Genomic DNA, 20,246 nt, shown 5'->3' with positions numbered 1-20,246 from the left:
TTTGAAATTATGTATCGGCAAGCTGGTCTCTTCGCGGCACCGAGTTGTTTACTTCCTGAATTCATGACTCGGCACTCCATTGGTTGACCTAGATAGCACCAAACCCCAGAGACAAAAAGATAGAGAGCAGTGATGACCAATGTACTTTTTTTTTTTCTCAGTGGGAGAAGCTGGCTGGCAGGCACAGACAGCCAGATTGCAACTTTACTTATTTTGGACTGTAAGGCAGTTAGCATTTCACACATTGATTAATTGATTAACTAATTCATACAATTATTAGCTTCTCTGTCCATAAGATAAGTCAACAACATGCAGTAATGTCTTTCATCCCTTTTCTTTCTCCCTTCCTTCTGTCTCCCTTCAATCATTAATTCAGTCGTTCACCTCCCCCAAAATACTATTGATATTACATTATGTCTTGATTTCTTCCTTTCCTTCCAGTCAGACACTGATTCATTTATTATGGTCCAATACATTCCAATACAGTGATGACTATTGTAATGAAGTGGGTTGGGATTGGGCCTAATGCTTTTCACAGCCATATCACAACTACAGGGGGTCAGTGCAGCATGAGAACTGCCCTCACACACCAACACCGCCTCCAGTGACGTGGCTTATAGGGTGGTGGAGATGGGAGTATAGGGAGCTAGGGGGATAAACAGTCATTCAAGATTAATTTTACAATTCATTATTCAGGCAGTTGATGTGAGAATTCAGCGGTGACCCTATTCTGACGTCTGCTGCCGCTCTCTTGCACTGCTGCCCCCATGTCAACAGACCAAAACTGTATCTGAAAGTGAATGTGGATGTTAAGAACTTATATCTAAACAAACAATGTGGAAGGGACCTCTAACACACACCCACACACACACCCACCACCTCACTCACACACACACACACACACACACACACACACACACACACACACACACACACACACACACACACACACACACATAACACACACACACACACACACACACACACACACACACACACACACACACACACACACACACATAACACAGACACACACACACACACACACACACACACACACACACACACACACATAACACACACACACACACACACACACACACACACACACACACACACACATAACACAGACACACACACACACACACACACACACACACACACACATGCACGCATACAAAGGCAGACCATTAAAGGATGGTGGGTGGGGGGTTAATGTGCTTACAGGAGACAACAGCTGAGGAACGTCAGTCTATTTTTGTTGTCCCTTCATTTAAGTCTCTCAGAAGGAGGTGTGATCATTATGAGGTGCCTGAGAATCTGAGACCACATGTAAGAGACAGTCCCTTGTTTAGTTGCCCACATTTCAGGAGAACTGCCTGGAGCTATATTGGAGGAATCTACTGAAACACAACATCCAGTATTTGTTCAATCAGATGGGCTTCATTGTCCCACTGTCCCTTAAACGGGATGGAGTCAAATGGGCATTCAATGGACATAGCTGGAGTCCTTAATGATACAAAAACTGGTCAGAATTGGCCCAAACCGTCTTGGTGTTGTTTCTGTTTAGAAGGTTTGAGCCAATTTATCAAGGAAATTTTACTACAAAATATTCAATTCAATTAAACAGGGGAATGGAATTTAGTTTTTTATCTTGACAGTGCAAAAAAGATACTGAAACAGCTTTTGGACATTTATAAAGAGACATAAACTTCACGGAAAATATATAATGGAACAGATTAATTATACATTGTAAAAACGTATAATATAATCAGCAAGTTGCTTTTGGTATTTTGCTTGGCTGGTCACAAAAAATCTGGAAAGGTGGGAGTCTGGTGGGAACAAAAGTTTTTGTAGCTCCTCTAAATGTAAGAAAAAGTGAATTGAAGGACACTGATGAGGTGAATCTAAATAGAAGCCATAACCATTTAACTAATTAATTCTGAAAACAGATGGAGTGAGCAGAGAAGTTGCGCGGCAATTGAGGCGGGTGACGTATAATGAGCTGCAGCTCGTCAGGAAGAGATCCACTTCTTTGGCCTACATGCAGCGTAAAAAGGTTTGAGAAGCGCAATTACTTGTTACCCCCTGTGTTTCCAGAAAGCCCCTCCTTGGACAAACCCCTCAGCCTGAGCGTCACTCAAAGTTCACTTCAGTCCAGTCCCCTTTCCTAAACTCAAATACACACTCACACACATCCGCTGTCATCCACACAGACGCGCGCACACACAGCGCTAGACGCGTTTGCATTTAGCCAGCCTGCCGCTTCCAGCGCTACTTTCCTTTTCATGAGACGCACAAGAAGACTTGTTGGGTGTTACTTAACGGTTTGCTTGTTGTGCGGAGTTGACAAAAGTGCGACTTCACTTTTTCCTCCTCAGTGACATCTTATGTGACAACTTTTGGGGACTTTCTCGGAGTTTATTGGTGAATGAACTGCTTCATTGCATATCACATTTCCGAAGCGTGCAGTTGGATTAAAACCAGTATTTGATGGGCAGAATGAATAATACTGGGAAATAACTCCAAAGGATTTAAAGGTATGCTTTTATGGCTATGCATTACAGTAATCATTAATCTCGGATGCTTTATGCTAGAGTGCCTAATGTACTTCAATTTCAGTTTGAAATTTAAAAACCCTCTCAAAGCTATTACAGTTGCTTTGATGGATTTAAATGGTTTAAGTGCATTTGTTTGCTTGTGTGAAATTAGATGAGAGGGAGAGACAGAGAGAGAGAGAGAGAGAGAGAGAGAGAGAGAGAGAGAGAGAGAGAGAGATAGAGAGCGAGAGGGAGAGGGAGAGACAGAGACAGAGAGAGAGAGAGAGAGAGAGAGAGAGAGAGAGGGAGAGAGAGAAAGATGGATAGTTTCTGTAGGGTGTAATTTGATGTATTTCCTTTACTCTTATTGAATCCTCCTGCACTTTTTTAATTTACATGGTGAAATATGTCATTCAATTAACCTACTGGGCACACCCACCCATGTGTGCAGATAGCCCAACGCTCTATTTTGTTTCAGACAAATGCAATGTGTCAATATGGCTCTCGTGTGGATCTATGGATAGACAGTGGCATGTGTTGTAGACTACAGATTGCAAATCCCCTTGTTTTTCAGCTGTTTGAATAAAACTTGACTTGTGTGTGCGTGCGTGAGGGAGAGAGAAAAAGAGGAAGGAGAGAGCGAGGCTCTCATCTGGATTTTGAGATGTCACTGTGGTGTACTTTGCTGCCCTCCATCAGTCTTGATCTTTTTTTCTCTTTGGCAGAGATAATCCCAGCATTGCTTCTCCTCTTGCGGAGTGAAGATGAACTGGAGTGTGTGCGTGCCGCTGACTGTCCTGGTGCTGACACTTGCAGTGCCGATGGGGCAGGCCTGTCCCAGGAGCTGTAACTGCTACCAGACCAACGAAGTCCACTGTACGTTTCGCTCCCTGCTCACCATACCTTCTGGCTTGCCTCTACACACGCGCCGTATAAACTTAGGGTAAGGGAATGCATTTAATACACAAATGATGTATGCATGCTTAAGATAAAGGGCTTATTATTTATCTTGCAAACACAGTCTCAGAGTGTGGATCCAGGTGTCAAGCTGAATGTGCTAATATGGAAATAATAGTATTTGTTGACTTACTGACGTCTCAGGTTGATGATTCCGTTTCTGTCCCCCGTAGGTTTAACAGCATCAGCAGGATCCATGACAGTTCTCTGGCTGGACTAAAGAAGGTGGAGCTTCTGATGCTCCACAGCAATGACCTCCACCATCTCCCAGATGCAGCGTTCAGAGATATGAAATCATTACAGGTAAACAGAAAGAAGAGCAACACCAACGTGTGTTGAACCTATATCAATATCATAGTATAATACTGAAAAGAGGATAATTTCTATTCAAAAGCAAAGTAGTGGATGGTGACAGCCAGTGTCCTGAAATGTCCTGTGCCAAAACAAACTATTGATGCTGGGTTTTAAAATATGTGACTGTTAATGGGGAAAATAAATCATTGTCTTCTCACATATTTAACCTTTGACTCTGTGGAGATGAAGGTTTTTGCAGTGCACAGTTGAGAAAATCAAATTTGGACACAGTTTCCAAAGAATGTACTTTATTCCCTCTCCAGCCTCAGGCAGGGGTGCCTCACAGAGGCTCCTGCACTATTTCAAATGTGCTTTGTTAGAGAAAGCTCAGCTCTTAAACTTTCTATGTGTGTGGTACTTATAGTTAACAGTCTACATAGCTCCCTAACTAAGAGAGATGAGTATAATTAAACTGTTTGACCTAACCAATTTAAGTTTTTAGCATCATGAGTAATGCAGGGATTATCAAGATATATAGCATTTGTCAAAATAGTACAATTAAGAGAGGTCCCTACATTGATGAATATGCCTAAATATTGCAGTCATATTGTTGATACAAAATGATTAATAAAAGGATTCATTTTACATTTCATCTGGGAAAACAGTATGCAAATTAATATAACAGTTTATATGATTTTGTTCACATTATTAAGCACATTTTTCTAATGTCTGCACAACTAATGCATAATTTATGTGCAGTCATTCTTTTCCCTGCTCAGTGACAGGAAACTTACTGGACATTTTTGCAGCATCCCAAGGACAGAGTTTGTAGTCTGTGGGGAAGTGATATTACTCAACAAGCAATTGTTCCCTTCATCTCACAGGCAGATGCTGATATATTTGCCATTGTGTGATAATAGAATCCATATTTCCATATGCTGACAACTTCACATTTTAGATCTGTTAGCAGCTGGAACATTGCCAAAGTCTGCCTAAGTCGCCTCCCTCCAGAGCAGATTTATCATAAGCCTCACAGAAACACAATTTCACAACATGGTTTTCGTGGTGTGCCTTCTTAAAATGTAGTGGGCTCTCTACACATGATCAGAATATGGATCCCCTTGAGTATTCTGCTGAGGATATAGGGTTCAATTTTGGTTATGTGCTGTGGGCTTTTGTCTCAATTTTGACATGTGAGGTTATGTGCTGGTGGAAGTGGCTTCTCCGTAGACTTCTCCATATTTTTTAAAATGTACACAGACTGCATTCAGTCATGTTTGCTTACAAAGAGTTTTTCACCCCTTCATCGTCATTCCTATTCCTCTCACATCATTTGTCATAAATTAAATTTACAAGCATGTGGCATCCAGTGACACATTCATGATCGTCGTGAAGACGTGGCTTCTTCATCAGCTTTGATGCCTATTATTTGATTACTCATCTAATCCTTTATTGCTTCCGCTCACTCCATTTCCTCCCCCTCCCCCACAGATACTAAAGCTGAGTTATAACAAGCTGAGAGAGATCGCTTCATCTCTGACCTTCTCTGGCCTGACCTCACTGCTCCGCCTGTACTTGGATCACAACCTCCTCCAGCACATCCACCCCCGGGCACTGCTCCAGCTGACTAGCCTCAGGCTGCTGCGTCTGCAAGGGAACAGGCTGCATCAGCTGCACCCTCACTCTCTGTGCACACTGTCCCTTCTGAATACATATTACTTCTCTACCCTCAGGTGAGCTTTAACACTTAAAGCATATAGTGTAATAATCATTGTTATAATGTTTTTAAACACTCCTCGAAAAACGAATAGCCTGATGAAAAAGGTAACACTTATATTGCTGGTTATTGGTATTTGGACAAATACACCTCTAACACTAAAGCTACAGTTTTGTCTTTTTACCTTTTTTTGATCCACTTGTATAACTACTGCAGAGGAATAATGTCGGCCTGAACATGAAGAGGATGATGGAAATGATAAGAAATGATAAATAAAATTCTTACCCCTAACCTGTCACCTCTCACTGCCCACTCCCATTCTTTCATCCATTCATCTCCTACTTGTCACCTCAATCTTTTCTTTGCTCTGTTTTTCCCTCCTGTAGACACCTAGACCTGTCCAACAACAGCCTAACCACTCTGCCCAGAGAGACTTTAGCGACAGCACCTCTGTTGGAGACTCTTGCGTTGCAGGATAATCCATGGAGTTGTGACTGTAGGATGACCTGGTTTCTCACTTGGAGTCTTTCTTATCCAGGTGACTGTCACATCTGAAATATTATTTGTTTTGACTTTGTTCACGTTGTTTTGTCTCCCATATGCACACACGTTTTATGGTGGTCATTGATTGTGCCTCTGAACCATAATAATTCAGTCAAAAAAGACGCACAAATGTGGTGGTGAGTGACTAAAGGAGAATAAATAGATTAGGAGATGAGGTAAGAAGGAACATTGGGAAACAGAAGACTAATTTGTTGATAATTCCAGTCAATAAGCAGTCTAAATACTGTAATATACCATGTCAGATCCCTCCAGATGATAAAATGAGATAAAGATACTTTATTACACATCTGGTTTCGTTACCTTGATACCTCTGACATCTCTACACCTGCTTTTCATCACACACTCTTGTCTGTCTTCCTTCATTTTCTGTATCTCTTCCAGTGTGTCTTATTGAGATGTAAAAGAGGGCTGGACCATGAAATGCGTCTCATCAATATGCCAGACTTAACTTGCCATGGCTAATCTATGATGACAGCATTGATGTGTGCAGATAAATTAAATATAGGCTAATGATTGCTGTGTAATAGTGAAGTGATGCATTTTTCTGATTTATGAGTAGATGAAGTAACCATACCGAATTAGTAAAAGATATAGAGGGTAATAGATGCCTAAAATGAGCTGGCATGACTAATATATGACACCACTAATATGTGCAGATAGCTTAAATGTGCACTAATATGTTTGTATAGTTGCTATGCTGTTATACACAGTTGAAATGCCAGAGATGGTAAGGATTATGACATAATTTCCTCTGCTTCTCTCTTTCAATTAGGCTTGAAATGTCCCAGCGGCCCTCAGTGTCCAATCTGTGCCTCGCCCAATTCCCTTCAAGGTCAGGGTTTGCTTGACCAGACTGACCTATTGTGCACCTCGCCTGTTATCCTCTCCCCAGGAAGAGACACACCTTTGGAGACAGAACTTAGTGAAATCCAATCAAGTGAATCCTTTAGAGAGCCTTTAGGCACTGCCTCTCTGGGTCTGTCTGACGAACAGGGAAACAGTGTCAATCTGGGATGCAACATCACTCACTCTTCTGAGTTCCAGGATATTGCTCCCCCTCCAGATCTCTCTCTTTCCTCCTCATCTCCTCTCCCCCTTGCTCTGTCCCTCTCCCTGGAGTGCCCTGTGGAGAAACAGAGCTATGAAAGTCTTTGGAGGATTCTTGCTTACTACAGTGAGACTGCAGTTCGCCTAGAGAGGGAGATCATGCTGAGTAAAGCCCCGGCATTGGCCTACCGCTACAGGCAGGCACCAGAGACAGATGGATATTATCACACTGGACTCAAAACTTCTGTTAAAGCCAAACCACAGTGGCTGCTACAGCCAGCCATTAGCATTCAGCTAAACAGAGCACAGTCTAACGGACACAAAGTTCAACTTAAATACTCAACAAGAGTCACTGCTCATCCGGACCCTGCTTCTCTTCCCTCAACATCAGCCCCTCCCTCTCACCCATGGGTGCTTATTTCAACTAATCATACCACCACGGCCCTGGCGGCCGTAGCAGGCAGTAAGGTGGAGCTATCATGCCCTCTTTTAAGTTCTGGTAACCCCAAAGTACAGTGGGTTCTCCCAGATGGTTCCATGCTGATCGCCCCCTCCATCAGCCTAGATGGTAGGCTCCAGGCTTCAACCTCTGGATTACTTCTACACAAAGTACAGCTCTCAGATGCAGGGATTTACTACTGCATAGCCAGGGCAGGCAGCGATGTAGATGTTCTCCCCCTGCGCCTGGCAGTGGAGGAGTCCTCTGTACCGCCTTTCGGTGAGCAAGTGGGACCTCCTGTCACCGGAGACAGTGGGGAGCCCATCAGTCTGTCCTGCAAGGCATCTGGTTCACCAGCATCTCATATGAGTTGGGTGTTACCAGATGGAAACATAGTAAGGCGTGGATTTGCTGTATCAGGTGGGCTCACTATACAATCAAATGGAAGTCTGTCTCTGTCTGACCCATCTCAGAGGGATGCTGGCCATTACCGCTGCATTGCTGTCAACCAGTATGGTAGTGATTCTCTGTCCATGCAGCTGGAGTTAAACTCACGACACCTCCCTCCACATAGGACTTCATTTCCCACAGGGCCACAGTCAGCCTCTGGCAGGTCAACCAAGATACGAGCTCCATTACTAGTGGAGGAAGGATCGGGGGATGAAAAGGAAGAAGAAGAGAGAACTCTTTTTGGCAATAAGAAGCGCCCAAGACCTCTCCAACCTCAACCAAACAGACGTTATCCCACCGGAAAACCCCGAAGACCTGGACCAAGGAGAGAAGGCCCCCTGAGAAGAGGAGGTGGGCCTTTATCATCCAATGACCAGAGAAGAAACCGCTTCGAGAACAGACATAGAGTTACCACAAACAAACAAAGGATAGACCCTCAGAAATGGGCCGACCTCCTGGCTAAGATACGACAAAAGACTGTTCAAACTAATGACAGCCAGCCCATCAAAGCAGGAAATCCCACAGCTAAACCACAGGGAGGAGGCAAAGATGGAGGAAACATAGGAAAACATGACGGACATCATGATACAGAAAGAGGTAGAGCTGAGGGAGCAGAGGTGGAAGCAGAAACCGAAGGGTCATCTGTTGATGACACTGATCTACAAGAGGAAGGCTTACAGCACAATCCTTCCGTTCAAACAGAAATACTAACACACACAGAGACAAATACAGACACTGAAACAGAGACAGAGATAAATAAAGAGACAGAGGCATTAACAGAAACACAGACAGATAGTGAGAACGAGACAGATAAAGCATCTCCACAGAAAGAGAAAGTGAGAAACCCAGAGACACAGAAAGAACCAGTCACATCTAAGCCAAGCTCAGGAACAAATGAAATTGTCCTAGAACCAGGTGAAGGAGGTGAGCCAAAAGCAAACACCAACCCATCCAGGACCAGGCCTCAAAGTCCCCGGCAGGGACTCTTCCCTAATTTGGTACCAAACTCTCGGCCTCAAAGCCCTTGGAATTCTCGCAGAAGAATCGGACAGCAAAGACGAATCATCAACAGGCCCAGGGGACGCCCTTTGACCCCACCCCGACCTTTCCCTAACGCTACGAACCCAGGGTCACAACCTGCAACACCTGACACTACCACAGACAAAATTAATTTGTTGTTGTTGGCAGCAACAACCACATCTCCAGCTTTTTTGTTGACACGGAGTGACCATATTTCAACTGCTCCAAATGATGTGGCACTGCATCTTCCGTCTCCCTCTGTTTCTAACACTCATGGTATCTCCCCTTCAAAATTTGCCTCCCCCTCATTGACTCCATCTTCCTCCGCTCCAACCTCATTATCCCCCTCTCACACAAAGATACATATAGACATGGTGACTCACTCAGCCAATATCCCAGACACTGCAGGGTCCACTCTTTTCAACTCACCGACAACAGAACCCACTCACTCGGATACTGCAATCGCACAGAAAAATGAGCCACACACATCCAGGACACATACACATGGCATACAGAGTCACACAAAAACACACACAGCCTTAGGCAAACATGTTGATAGACCCCCAAGCAAACACAGTGAAGAGCCGTGGATGAATTTGTCAGGTGTACCATATGAATCCCACTCCTCCACCTCTCTCCTACCCACTTCTTCCTCCATTATTTCCTCAACAGTCCCCAGCGAAACAACTACTGCAAAAATCACAACAACCCCTATTACTGAAAAGAGCCCTCATGCTTCTAGTTCTGATGGAAGCACTACAAGTACATCTACTACTACAGCTAGTGAACACACATTTCTCACAACAACTACGAGTACTCCTATGACAACAAGTCCCATCATGCCTACTACAACTGCCATTATTATCCCAACACCGAGCACTACCAGAAGTACTACAGCTACTCCTACTCCTACCTCTACTACTACTACCGCAACTCCTTTTCTTACATCTACTAGTCCCATTTCCACTACTACTTCCTCAACTAGACCTTCTACTACTTATTTTACTACTACTACCTCTACGAGTACTACAATCTCATTCAAAGTTAGTCCTACAACTCGTTACCCTACTACCAGTACTACTACCACTACTACTAAAACTACTTCTCCTACGAGTAGTACAAGATCCGCCATCTCAGCCAAAACTTCTCCAACTACTGCAAATTCAGTTGTACCCAGAACATCACCTACTACAACAACAACAACAACAATAATGAAATCAACCAGTAGCACAGCATCATCCAGAGAGAGGCCGAGTGTTGTACATGTTGATCCCAGAAGCAGGCCTGTTTCTGGGAGTGCAAACCAAAGTCGACCCTCTACTGAGTGGAAGAACCCTGCGACCAATTCTATTCCTGATTCACACAGCAGCAGGCCACACTGGCTCCCCTCACCTTCGCTCCCTGTCGCCCCTGGGGTGAGTTCAAATCAATTTATATTACACGCTATTTTGTTGATTCTTTTACCCCAAATTGATCTTAAAACAAGCACATAGATTATAACAAGAGTAAGAGCCAAGTTAGGATGACGATTTATTCTTTATTTGTTCATTTAATTGCTAATTTCTGCAATGTTTTTCTGCTCCTTGCTTTCAGTCATTCATTCCATTAGTCACTGCTTTAAGTGCACTCTTAAATGTAGTTTGCTGTTCATATACCTTATATAAAGATATTTTCTTTGTTGTCAGCTAAGTGGAACTCAAATAAGAAATTATTTTCTAAGTTATACAAGTTTTAAGTGTGTGTGCGCACACACACACACACACACACACACACACACACACACACACACACACGACACACAACTATGCAAGCCCTTGGGCAAAACAGAAATGCACAATCGATCTGAAAATAGTCTAATCTTTATCAACATGACCTTCTATTAAAGCGAAGGGATGTTTATGACAATTCTTTGTCATAAACAGGGGTTTCCCTGCCAGATCTAAAGAAGAGATGAAAAACATATGTTCCATAATCAGCAACATTATTTGTTTAGAGACCCTAATCCCATGGATTCGAGATAATCAATCATTAAATAATTTCCTTTTGAGTTCTTTTGGCCAGCCTCAACAGACCAAACCACTGGGTCCACCCCCAATGATTCTAAATTTGGGACTACAGTATTGATGTATTATATGTGTGAACCTGAACAATGCTTAAAAATGTTTACTGTTCAAAAAAATAAATATAAGTAATTATACTGAAGAGTTTACATATTCATGTTACTCTCCTTTTTAAAGTTCCATACATTTTTGGAATAAATCTTTTGTTACTGATGAATAATGGTCTTTATCCTTACCCCCCCCCCCCCCCCCCCCCCAACTACGTTTTGATTAATCTGTTGTTTTGGTTGGGTATTGTTCCTTGAAATTGTTTTATACTGTTAACCCTTGGCCAAATTATCTATTGATTACATTGTGGTAATAATGTAGATTTTCTATTCTTACTATTTTTTATTTAGTTTTCGTTACTGTCAAAAATAGATTAATAAATTCTAGTATCTATTACTATGCCACTATAATCTCTTTACTAAATCATTTTCATAGGCCCCAGTAGTGAGATCCAGACCGAGGATTGCAGACCCACACATCAGGACAGTGTCGTTCCCAGCAGAGAGCACTGCCAGGCTGGCTTGTGAAGCTCAAGGAGAGCCAAAGCCCTCCATCACATGGACTAAGGTCGCCACAGGTACACACAGTGCAGCGTCATTTTTTTCAACATACACACATATTGAAAAGAAAACACCATTAAATTCATTAATGTATAAATCATGGTTGAGTTTTAACTTCACTTATATTCACGTTAAATGTCTACATGGAGGCCTATCAAATCTGGTTCATGGACTCCATGAACAAAGTCCACAAAGTTTTCCAGTTTACTCAGTAAACCTGCTCTCTCAACCTTCAGGCCTATATTTTCAACTATGCTGGGAAACATATAAATGTTTAATTATAGATGTGAATATACAATTAATTTATACTGTGAAAAAGTACAGACTGTACCTTTAAAAACAGAATAAGTAAATGTTTGTATTTACATCCTGAGGTCATAGATGTGAAAGGAAAATCACCCTCAGCTTTAGTATGTACTATAACTAAATGATTATGAACACATTTTATACAGATGAAATAACCCATTAACACCCAGCATTACGCAGTGGCTTGCACACAATAGGCTTTTCTCCCGCTTGCCATGTGGGAAAGAAATATTGCAAGGAAGTAATGGAACATTTTGTGCACTGCATCACTGGGTTTACTACATGCTGTGCCACTCAGCATGTCCCTGATCCTCGTTTCCTGTGTCTCTGTCTCTTACTCATTCTCTAACTTTCTTTCCCAATTTGTCTCTGTTTTTCCACTCTGTCTCCTGACTGCTGCTCTCTCTTGCTGTCTGTCTGACTGTCTCTCTCTCTCAGGAGCGGTGATGTCAATCCACTCCAGGGCTCAGCGTTTTGAGGTCTTGCCAAATGGCACCCTTGTTATCCAGAATATTCAGCTGCAGGATAGGGGCACATATATTTGCAGTGCACACAGCTTTATTGGTCGTGACAGGTGAGGCTATTGATACCAGAATATTAATGCAATATATACCATTTAGTTATAATTACCAGGGGAAGAACTATTTAACGTAGTAATTACATAGGCCTAAGGCAAACTGCAAATTACTGAGGATTATGAATGTATTATGAATGCAAGCAGACCTGTCATAAGTCATAATTATGCAAATTGCTCTATATGACATTGTTTGAAATACCAATTACCTTGAATATTATGTTTTTCAAGGCCATGTTTCAAGGATTCCTGTTCGAATTGTGTATGCATGCCTTTGGGTGTTCCCTAAATGTGTCAGATGACATTCATGGTTTGTTTCTTATTTTTACGTGTATTTGAAATGTGTGCATGTGTTTATATATTGAGTTTGTGTGTGCTTTTCTTCCATGATAGATTGCTAACCACCCTGGAAGTATGGACCCGCCCCCCTCGGATGCTGCTGGCCAGCTACAGAGAAGCTACCATTCATCAGGGTGGAGAGGTGCACTTGGAGTGCCAGGCGGACGGTGTTCCCAGCCCCCTGCTCTCTTGGGTTCTTCCTGATCGTTCTGTCTTGACCTTCACTGCTCCCTCCACCAGTCGCATCACTATGGACAAAAATGGAACCCTCCACATCTCAGTAACTTTACCTAGTGACAGAGGAGTGTATCGCTGCGTGGCCTCGAACTCGGCAGGTGCTGCCAGTGCCTCTGCTCGTGTACACGTGTCCTCGTTGCCCCCAGTGATACAGCAACCCAGAGAGGAACACCTGCTCTTGTTTCCAGGGAGGTCTGTTTATGCTCACTGCTCGGCCCGAGGTGCCCCGCCACCAACTCTGCGCTGGCGAATCCCAGATGGGACTCTAGTTCGCCCATCCCAGTTTCTTCATGGCAACCTTTTTGTCTTGCCCAATGGGACACTGCATATTCGAGGAGTTGGGCCAAAGGACTCAGGGAATTACGAGTGCACAGCAAGTAATGCTGTTGGGGCCGATAAGAGAACCGTGAGGGTAGAAATTGAAGGGGGAGCAGAAGGAGAACGGACACACATCGGAGCAAGAAGTAAAGAGGAAAAAGCAGTTGTTACTGAAAACAAATCTCCTTCAACTTCACTTCATAAAGACAGAACTTTGTCCATCCCCAGCCACCCATCAAATCCATTCAACTCCGCTAGACTCTCCCCTCCATTGCCCTTTGAAAGAGCCAGGACCATGCCGCTCACCCCCAGTTCTTCTCACTCATCTTCTTACCCTCACCAACACAATTCCTCTAACTCATCTCCTAAAATCAATAAAACTACCTCCCCCACATACTTGACCAATGCCAACAAAACAAAACTCTCCTCTCTCCCCCCACCCTCCACAGTGCTTACAAATAACACCAAAGTGTCGCCCCGCATTGTAAACAACACAAGAATGACTTCCTCCTCTGACAAAATCAGAGCCTCCGCTGCTTTGCATCCCTCGCCTGTCTCCCCCTTCAGTAAGGCCCACATTGTCTCCACATCACCCTCCATTACTGCTGTCCACTATGGTTTTTTTTTGCAGCTCCACTGCTCTGTAACTGGCAACCCATCACCCATTATCGTTTGGAGGACCCCCAACAGGAAACTGGTGGACATGCACTTCAGGTACCGGGGACGTGGGTTTGTGTGAGAAAAAAAGCGATCTTAAAATCCTTAAGTGACCTTAAATTTTGTTGGTTGTACAATTACTGTATATCTTGTGGTAATTCTGTCAGTATCATGTCTCAAGTGTATACTTATTTGTGTGTGTGTTTGTCCAAATTTTAATTTCAGTTTTGACCGACGTCTGAAGGCGCACACTAATGGCACCCTGTCAATCCAGAGAGTAACAGAGAAGGATGCCGGAGACTACCTCTGTATCGCACGGAACAAGGTCTCAGATGATTATCGTCTCCTACGTGTCTCTGTGGTTACCAAGCCTGCCAAGATCGAGCCTAAGCAGCCACTCACTCAGATGGTGTCATTGGGCAAGCCACTGAAGGTGAGCTATAAAAAAAGTGAAAAAAATGTCATCTCTGCCAAGCTTCCGATAATTATGTTTATTCAATAAAGACAAACAGCAATTATTAACAGCAATCATATATCACTCACCTCTTTTGGAAACGTACGTACAAAATAATGGCTAAAACTTTAAAGCAAGTTGAACTTTTTGATCCTTATTTTTTGTGTAGACAGTGATGTGTGTTGGGTGTCTTCTATCGCTGGGCGTGGTGCCAAACATTTCTACAGCTTCCAGCAGTCTTTGGTTGTTGTTTTTTTATCAAAAACATTTTTTCGACTCAAAAAGAACAACCTGTCAGGTCATAGCCTGTATGAATCATCAACAGTGGCCTTGAGGGGATACTTCTTCACACATGAATATTTAATGGTTAATGAAAACTATGTCAAGTGGGGTGAAAGAGGACACCGTATACATACCACAATGCAATTCATTTTTGGATTTCATTTAAACGTTAATAAGCTTCAAATGCTTTATTTAATGCATTTCATTTTGTGTTGCTTAGCAGTGTTTTCTACTCTAAGTATTCTTTTTTTTACTGCCTAAAAACTGCCTGAAAATAGAGTACAGTATGCATCACTCCTCCTTACAAAGAGAATATATTATTTCTCAACAGCTAAGCTTCCATCAAAATAAAAGCCACAAAAACTTCTCAATGATAGCAATAATTATCCCGTTCCTTGCAGGTGGACTGCCAGGCATCAGGACTACCTGACCCAGCAGTCCGTTGGAGCCTACCAGATGGAACCATGGTGAACAGCGTGTTGCAGGGGGAAGACAGAGGCGGGCGAGCGCAGAGGTTAACTGTGTTTGACAATGGGACGTTGCTGGTTCCAGCAGTGGGTATGGGAGAAGAGGGAGACTACACGTGTTATGCTGAGAATCAAGGAGGTCAAGACACCATGAAGGTAAGAAAAATATTCATTTATTTTATTAATGCAGGTTTTTAGTTATACTTTAAAATCGAATCAAACTGTTGTGATATTACTCTATAATTGAATAATGCCTTGATGTACTTATTCACAATACAATATAAAAGCACACATTAATTCAGTAATTAATTCCTTCATACAAATTCAATCTTTTTAGGTCAAAGTAAAGATCATGATGTCATTTCCACCAAACTTCCCTGATGACAGAAGCCGCCACGTCATCAAAGTACGCCAGGGGGCAACCGCCAAAATTCGCTGCCAGGCCACAGGAGTTCCTGCCCCAACAGTGACATGGCTTTCCCCAACAGGCCGTGTCATCCCACGAAGTTTGGGATCTGGTTTGTATACTGAGCGGGTTGTGGCCATTTCAGATGGAACTCTGGAGGTTCGCCTGGCTCAAAAGATAGACACGGGAAACTATACATGTCGAGCAAGCAGCCCAGCCGGGGAGAACAGCATGGTGGTGGGCTTGGAGGTGGAGGCTCCTAACCATGGACTGAGTGGTCCGGTCGGAGGAAGAGGTTGGAGTACTAGCAATGGGCCTGGCAGTAGTCTTTACAGTAGATCAGGGGACAGTATTAATAATGCAGGGATAAACCAGTATGGATTTACCAATGCAGACAGAAGCAAGCTTGACAGCAATAAAAGCAGCAACAATGGCTACACTGATCATAATGGCAGAATAAGAAGCATTGTTCCAAACACTGGCACTAGCATAGCAACCAGCGGCATTAATCCGGCCATTAGGAGTGATAGTCAAGTTGGATTGAACAGGCCAATCAGTGGAATCACAACACAACTTGGAAGCAGTGTTATCAATGTTGGGGTGAGCGTGGCTAGGAATATAGACATTAAACCAGATAACATTGGAATAAATCAAAATGGACCCGGCATTAGGAGTAATAGTAATAGTGTGGGTAATAGTCACAGCACAGTTAGAGGAGATAGTGTAGAAAGGAATCCTGGGACTTATAATAATGAAGTCATTGCAGGAAAGGCTGTTGATGATGCTAACACCAGTAGAAACAATGGCAGGATAAGTGGTACTTCTACAAATCTTGGAGTTTTTAGCAGCAGTGTGTCTAATAATGGAGCTGGTAGTGGAACACTCGGAGGAAATGTGTTCAGTAGGAGTAGCAGCAGTAGTAGTACCAGTATAGCTGCTAGTAATACAGGTTCTAAAAACTCTACTAACGCAGTTGTGGGTGTGGTAACGACAGTGAAGCAGCGAGTGGTGAAAGGCCAAACTGTTCTTTTGCCATGCCCCTCCCAAGGCTCCCCTCCCCCTCGTCTGGCCTGGCTTCTGCCTGGTAATGGTATGTTGCCAGCTCCTTACTATGGCAGCCGACTCGTTGTGTACCGAAACGGCTCCTTGGAGCTGCGAGGAGTGCGGGCGAGTGATGGAGGGACCTTTGCATGTGTGGTTAGAGGTGAGAGAGAACAGACGCAAATACAGGTGGAGCTGGAGGTCTCTGAGCCACAGGACGAGGCCAGATCTCCGCACAGGGGAGCGGCTGTGGAAAGGCCTGTGCAGGAAAGTCGTTTAATAGAGGCGCCTCGCTCAGGGGCCTCATTGCATTCAGCTCAATCCTTAAACTCAAAGCCAGTGTTGCCTGATACGCTTCATCCAAGAATCCCAGTTACTCAAGCGCCTCCACACAGAGCCCAGTCTTTACCTGCTGCACCTCGTCCAGTTGGCCCTCCACCCCGCTCAGCTAGCCCTGTCTCAGAGCCAGCAGTGAGCACCAGAACAGCTCCCTTGGTGAGCATCATTAATGGAGAGACCCTTCGCCTGCCTTGCTCTGCTTCTCACACCCAGGGTGCTCTCTCATGGACCCTGCCCAGTGGCAAGGTACTGTCTCTGGGTGAGAGTGGTGACTCTAACAGATACCTAGTCCAAGTGGACGGAACACTAAAAGTGCAACAGGCCTCTGTGTTCGACCGTGGCAGCTACACCTGCAGATCCACCAGTGTCGACTCCTCCTCGGTTTCAGTCGTCACGGTTCCCGTCATCGTCATCGCCTACCCCCCACGCATCACAGCAGGCCCCTCCCCCGTGACCTACACACGGCCCGGGGTTGCTGTGGAGCTGCCGTGCCAGACGATAGCGACACCTCGGGCAACGATCACGTGGGAAACACCAGACCTGACACAGCTGAGGGTGATGGGTCAGGCTCGAATCTATGGCAACCGCTACCTTAGTCCTCAGGGTTCCTTGGTGATACAAAACCCGACAAGTAGGGATACAGGATTTTACAGATGCACCGCCAAAAATGTAATCGGTGTAGACACCCAGGCGACCTATCTGCATGTTATATAACAGGGTGAAGCAAACGCACACACAGACATGCAGCACAAAGACAGAGACACCACCAGTGTTCTGTGCTGGTGAATGAACTCTTCTGCTGTTAACACTGTATGTGTCCCACATGCCCAAAGGAACTGCAAGGCTCTGTGCAGGAGATACTGTTAAATCTCAGAAAAGACACTACTTATAAATTGGTATATGTCTTATGTACGTATTTTTAATGTATGACTTTGTTGTCAATACTGTATTGTTTTTATATCAAGAATTGCGAGATTCTCTGCAGACGCAGCGTCACGCATGCATGTATGTCTGCATAACAAATAATGTGTGTTTGAGGAGGTTTTTTTCATGTAGCTGGAGGTACACTTTTACTTGTTGTGCTTTGTTTATTTAAATGTAGGTATTGCTGAACCAAAGAAAAAATGTGTTGGTAATGCTGAAAGACAAACATGCTTTACTTTTTCAGGTTCTTTATTTCATTACTTTATACATTCATCCACTAACACTGAACTACAGCATGTCATACAGTATTATAGTGACTTGGTAACTGAATATTATACACACAAGACAGCATCACACAAAGAGGCTGTTTGCCCAAATGTCTACAGGTCACATAATAGAATCCTGTTTAATCATGTTTTTTTTATCAAATATTAGATTTTTTCAAATGTTACAAATTGGGACTTCATTCAGCAAAATACAACTTGGATTTAAAATTGCAGCTTGATATTTACCGTATTAACTCTTGAAACAATTTTGGAGTTAAAAAATAAATAAAATATAAACTACATTTGTTGAGTTTGTTGTAGTGCAAAACAGTAACATATATTGGCAGCCTTATTTGCATTATACTGCCTACACGTTACATTGAAAGTGTAACAGACATAAAGATGGAGGGCTCTAGCATTACAAACCACCCAAACACCAGCTTTTCCGGGACTTTTTGAACCTAACTCATCTCGTGACTTATATGTGGGTTTCAAACTGACAAATATTGTTCTTCAAAAATCAAGTGTATCTCACATTCCGCCACAGTAATGCTGTGAGAATGTGAAAATGTAAGAATGTACAAAGCATTCATTTTAACACAACAGTCAGTCCTTTGAAGATTGATCTTTGTGATTATTTAGATATTAAAGATTGTATAAATGTATGTGTGGAGCCTGCCCTAAGTGTGTGCACAAAGCCAGCAGCTCATAGTTAGCATGTTTCCTCTCCTCTTTGAAGTTTTCATTTTGTCCTTAAATTATTTGTCTTGTAAAGACTCTGTTGTAAGACGCCAGTGTTTTGTCACAAAGGGAGAAATTGACATCTTTGATGTCTGACTAGTTACGATGAATTTGTGCTATATTTTGAACATTTTATAAATAAATTGATCAAATAATTGAAAGTGTTGTGTTTTGTTCAGAATCGACAGTGTGTGCTTGTGTGTGAGTGTGGGTCGAGCTGGAGTGAGAAAAGAAAACACCTCTTCTGAGTGCCACAGCTAGGAAGGAAACTTTTCCTTGAGTTTATTATGAGAACAGAAACTCCTTATCCCCAGCTCTACTGTCCAACCAGGAAACAGGGTCTTAACTGTAGATGAGACACATGTTGATGACATCATATTGCTCTCTCTGGGAAATGCAATAAAACTCACAGCAGCCGGCAGAGCGACTCCAAGCACCACCCTGCGCTCACACCTGCCAAGTGCTGTTTATGGTGTGTATTCTGATTCCACTAAATACTAATACTGACTGAGTTCTGAGTCTGCAGTGCTGTTGATTGACACTATTTGACACATAGAAGCAGTCCACAGCTGGTAAAAGTGAAAACAGTCTTAAAGTTGTGGTTTACAGTATGCATAGTGGGACGTCTCTGCTGACAGCCCGCTCAGTGACTAATCCTTGGTGCGTTGCCGTTTAACAGCCTTTTGTGATGATTTGGATCGACAGTTCCACACTGATATTTAGCTTGGCGTCCATCGGTGAACACTGTATCATTTACTGTAGCTGCCATTATTTTCTTTCATACTAAAGGCCGAAATAGTGCATCATCACACTGCACTGCTTACACATGCAACATAGACACAGGACTATCCTCAGCTTTTGAGGCATAAAGCTGTCACTTGGTTAATTAAGCACTCCTCAAATGATTACCATCAATCTAAACCTGCTGATGTAATTAGTGAAACCTCGTAAAACAATTTAGTTGAGTTACTGAAACGTTAAAAAAAACGAAGCTAACAAAAGAATGTTTGAAAATGTATTGCTGAGAAGTTACTCACAGGTCAAAGGCAGTACTAATCAAAATGATTGCAATGCTCCACCCATTCATTTAGGCAGTTTAGTTTGGTTTGAGTATATAGTGCGAAAAATAGTGCAGTAACATTAGAGTTCTGTTTTGTGCTCAATGGGGCTAGTTGTTCTCTGCTCAGGCTTTTCATGTT

The 20,246-nt window shown here is 43.1% G+C and overlaps 1 protein-coding gene across 1 annotated transcript; it reads left to right on the top strand.

Annotated features, from left to right (window-relative positions):
* Window positions 1–3,304: 3,304 nt before the first annotated feature.
* On the top strand, window positions 3,305–19,168 carry LOC137889961 (matrix-remodeling-associated protein 5-like). The gene is made up of 13 exons (XM_068734023.1): window positions 3,305–3,483; window positions 3,671–3,800; window positions 5,283–5,524; window positions 5,895–6,046; window positions 6,845–8,605; window positions 11,639–11,713; window positions 12,441–12,576; window positions 12,970–13,584; window positions 14,035–14,184; window positions 14,353–14,560; window positions 15,265–15,486; window positions 15,668–16,031; window positions 16,605–19,168. The coding sequence occupies exons 1-13, from the start codon at window positions 3,305–3,307 to the stop codon at window positions 17,828–17,830; spliced, it is 5,460 nt and encodes a 1,819-aa protein (XP_068590124.1). The 3' UTR covers window positions 17,831–19,168.
* Window positions 19,169–20,246: the final 1,078 nt, after the last annotated feature.

This window comes from Cebidichthys violaceus, unplaced genomic scaffold (assembly GCF_023349555.1).
Source record: "Cebidichthys violaceus isolate CVI_PGR_0920_01 unplaced genomic scaffold, fCebVio1.0.p SCAF_11, whole genome shotgun sequence".
NCBI classification, from domain to species: Eukaryota; Metazoa; Chordata; class Actinopteri; order Perciformes; family Stichaeidae; genus Cebidichthys; species Cebidichthys violaceus.
Note: the sequence above shows the minus strand (reverse complement) of the source record. Positions and strands in the feature narration are given on the sequence as shown.

Bases quoted from the DNA above. Each gene is read 5' to 3' on its own strand.
- LOC137889961 (XM_068734023.1), top strand. From the start codon at position 3,305: ATGAACTGGAGTGTGTGCGTGCCGCTGACTGTCCTGGTGCTGACACTT. The intron at 8,606-11,638 runs GTAGAGCTGAGG...CGTTCCCAGCAG, and splicing joins ACATCATGATACAGAAAGAG to AGAGCACTGCCAGGCTGGCT. The intron at 12,577-12,969 runs GTGAGGCTATTG...CTTCCATGATAG, and splicing joins AGCTTTATTGGTCGTGACAG to ATTGCTAACCACCCTGGAAG.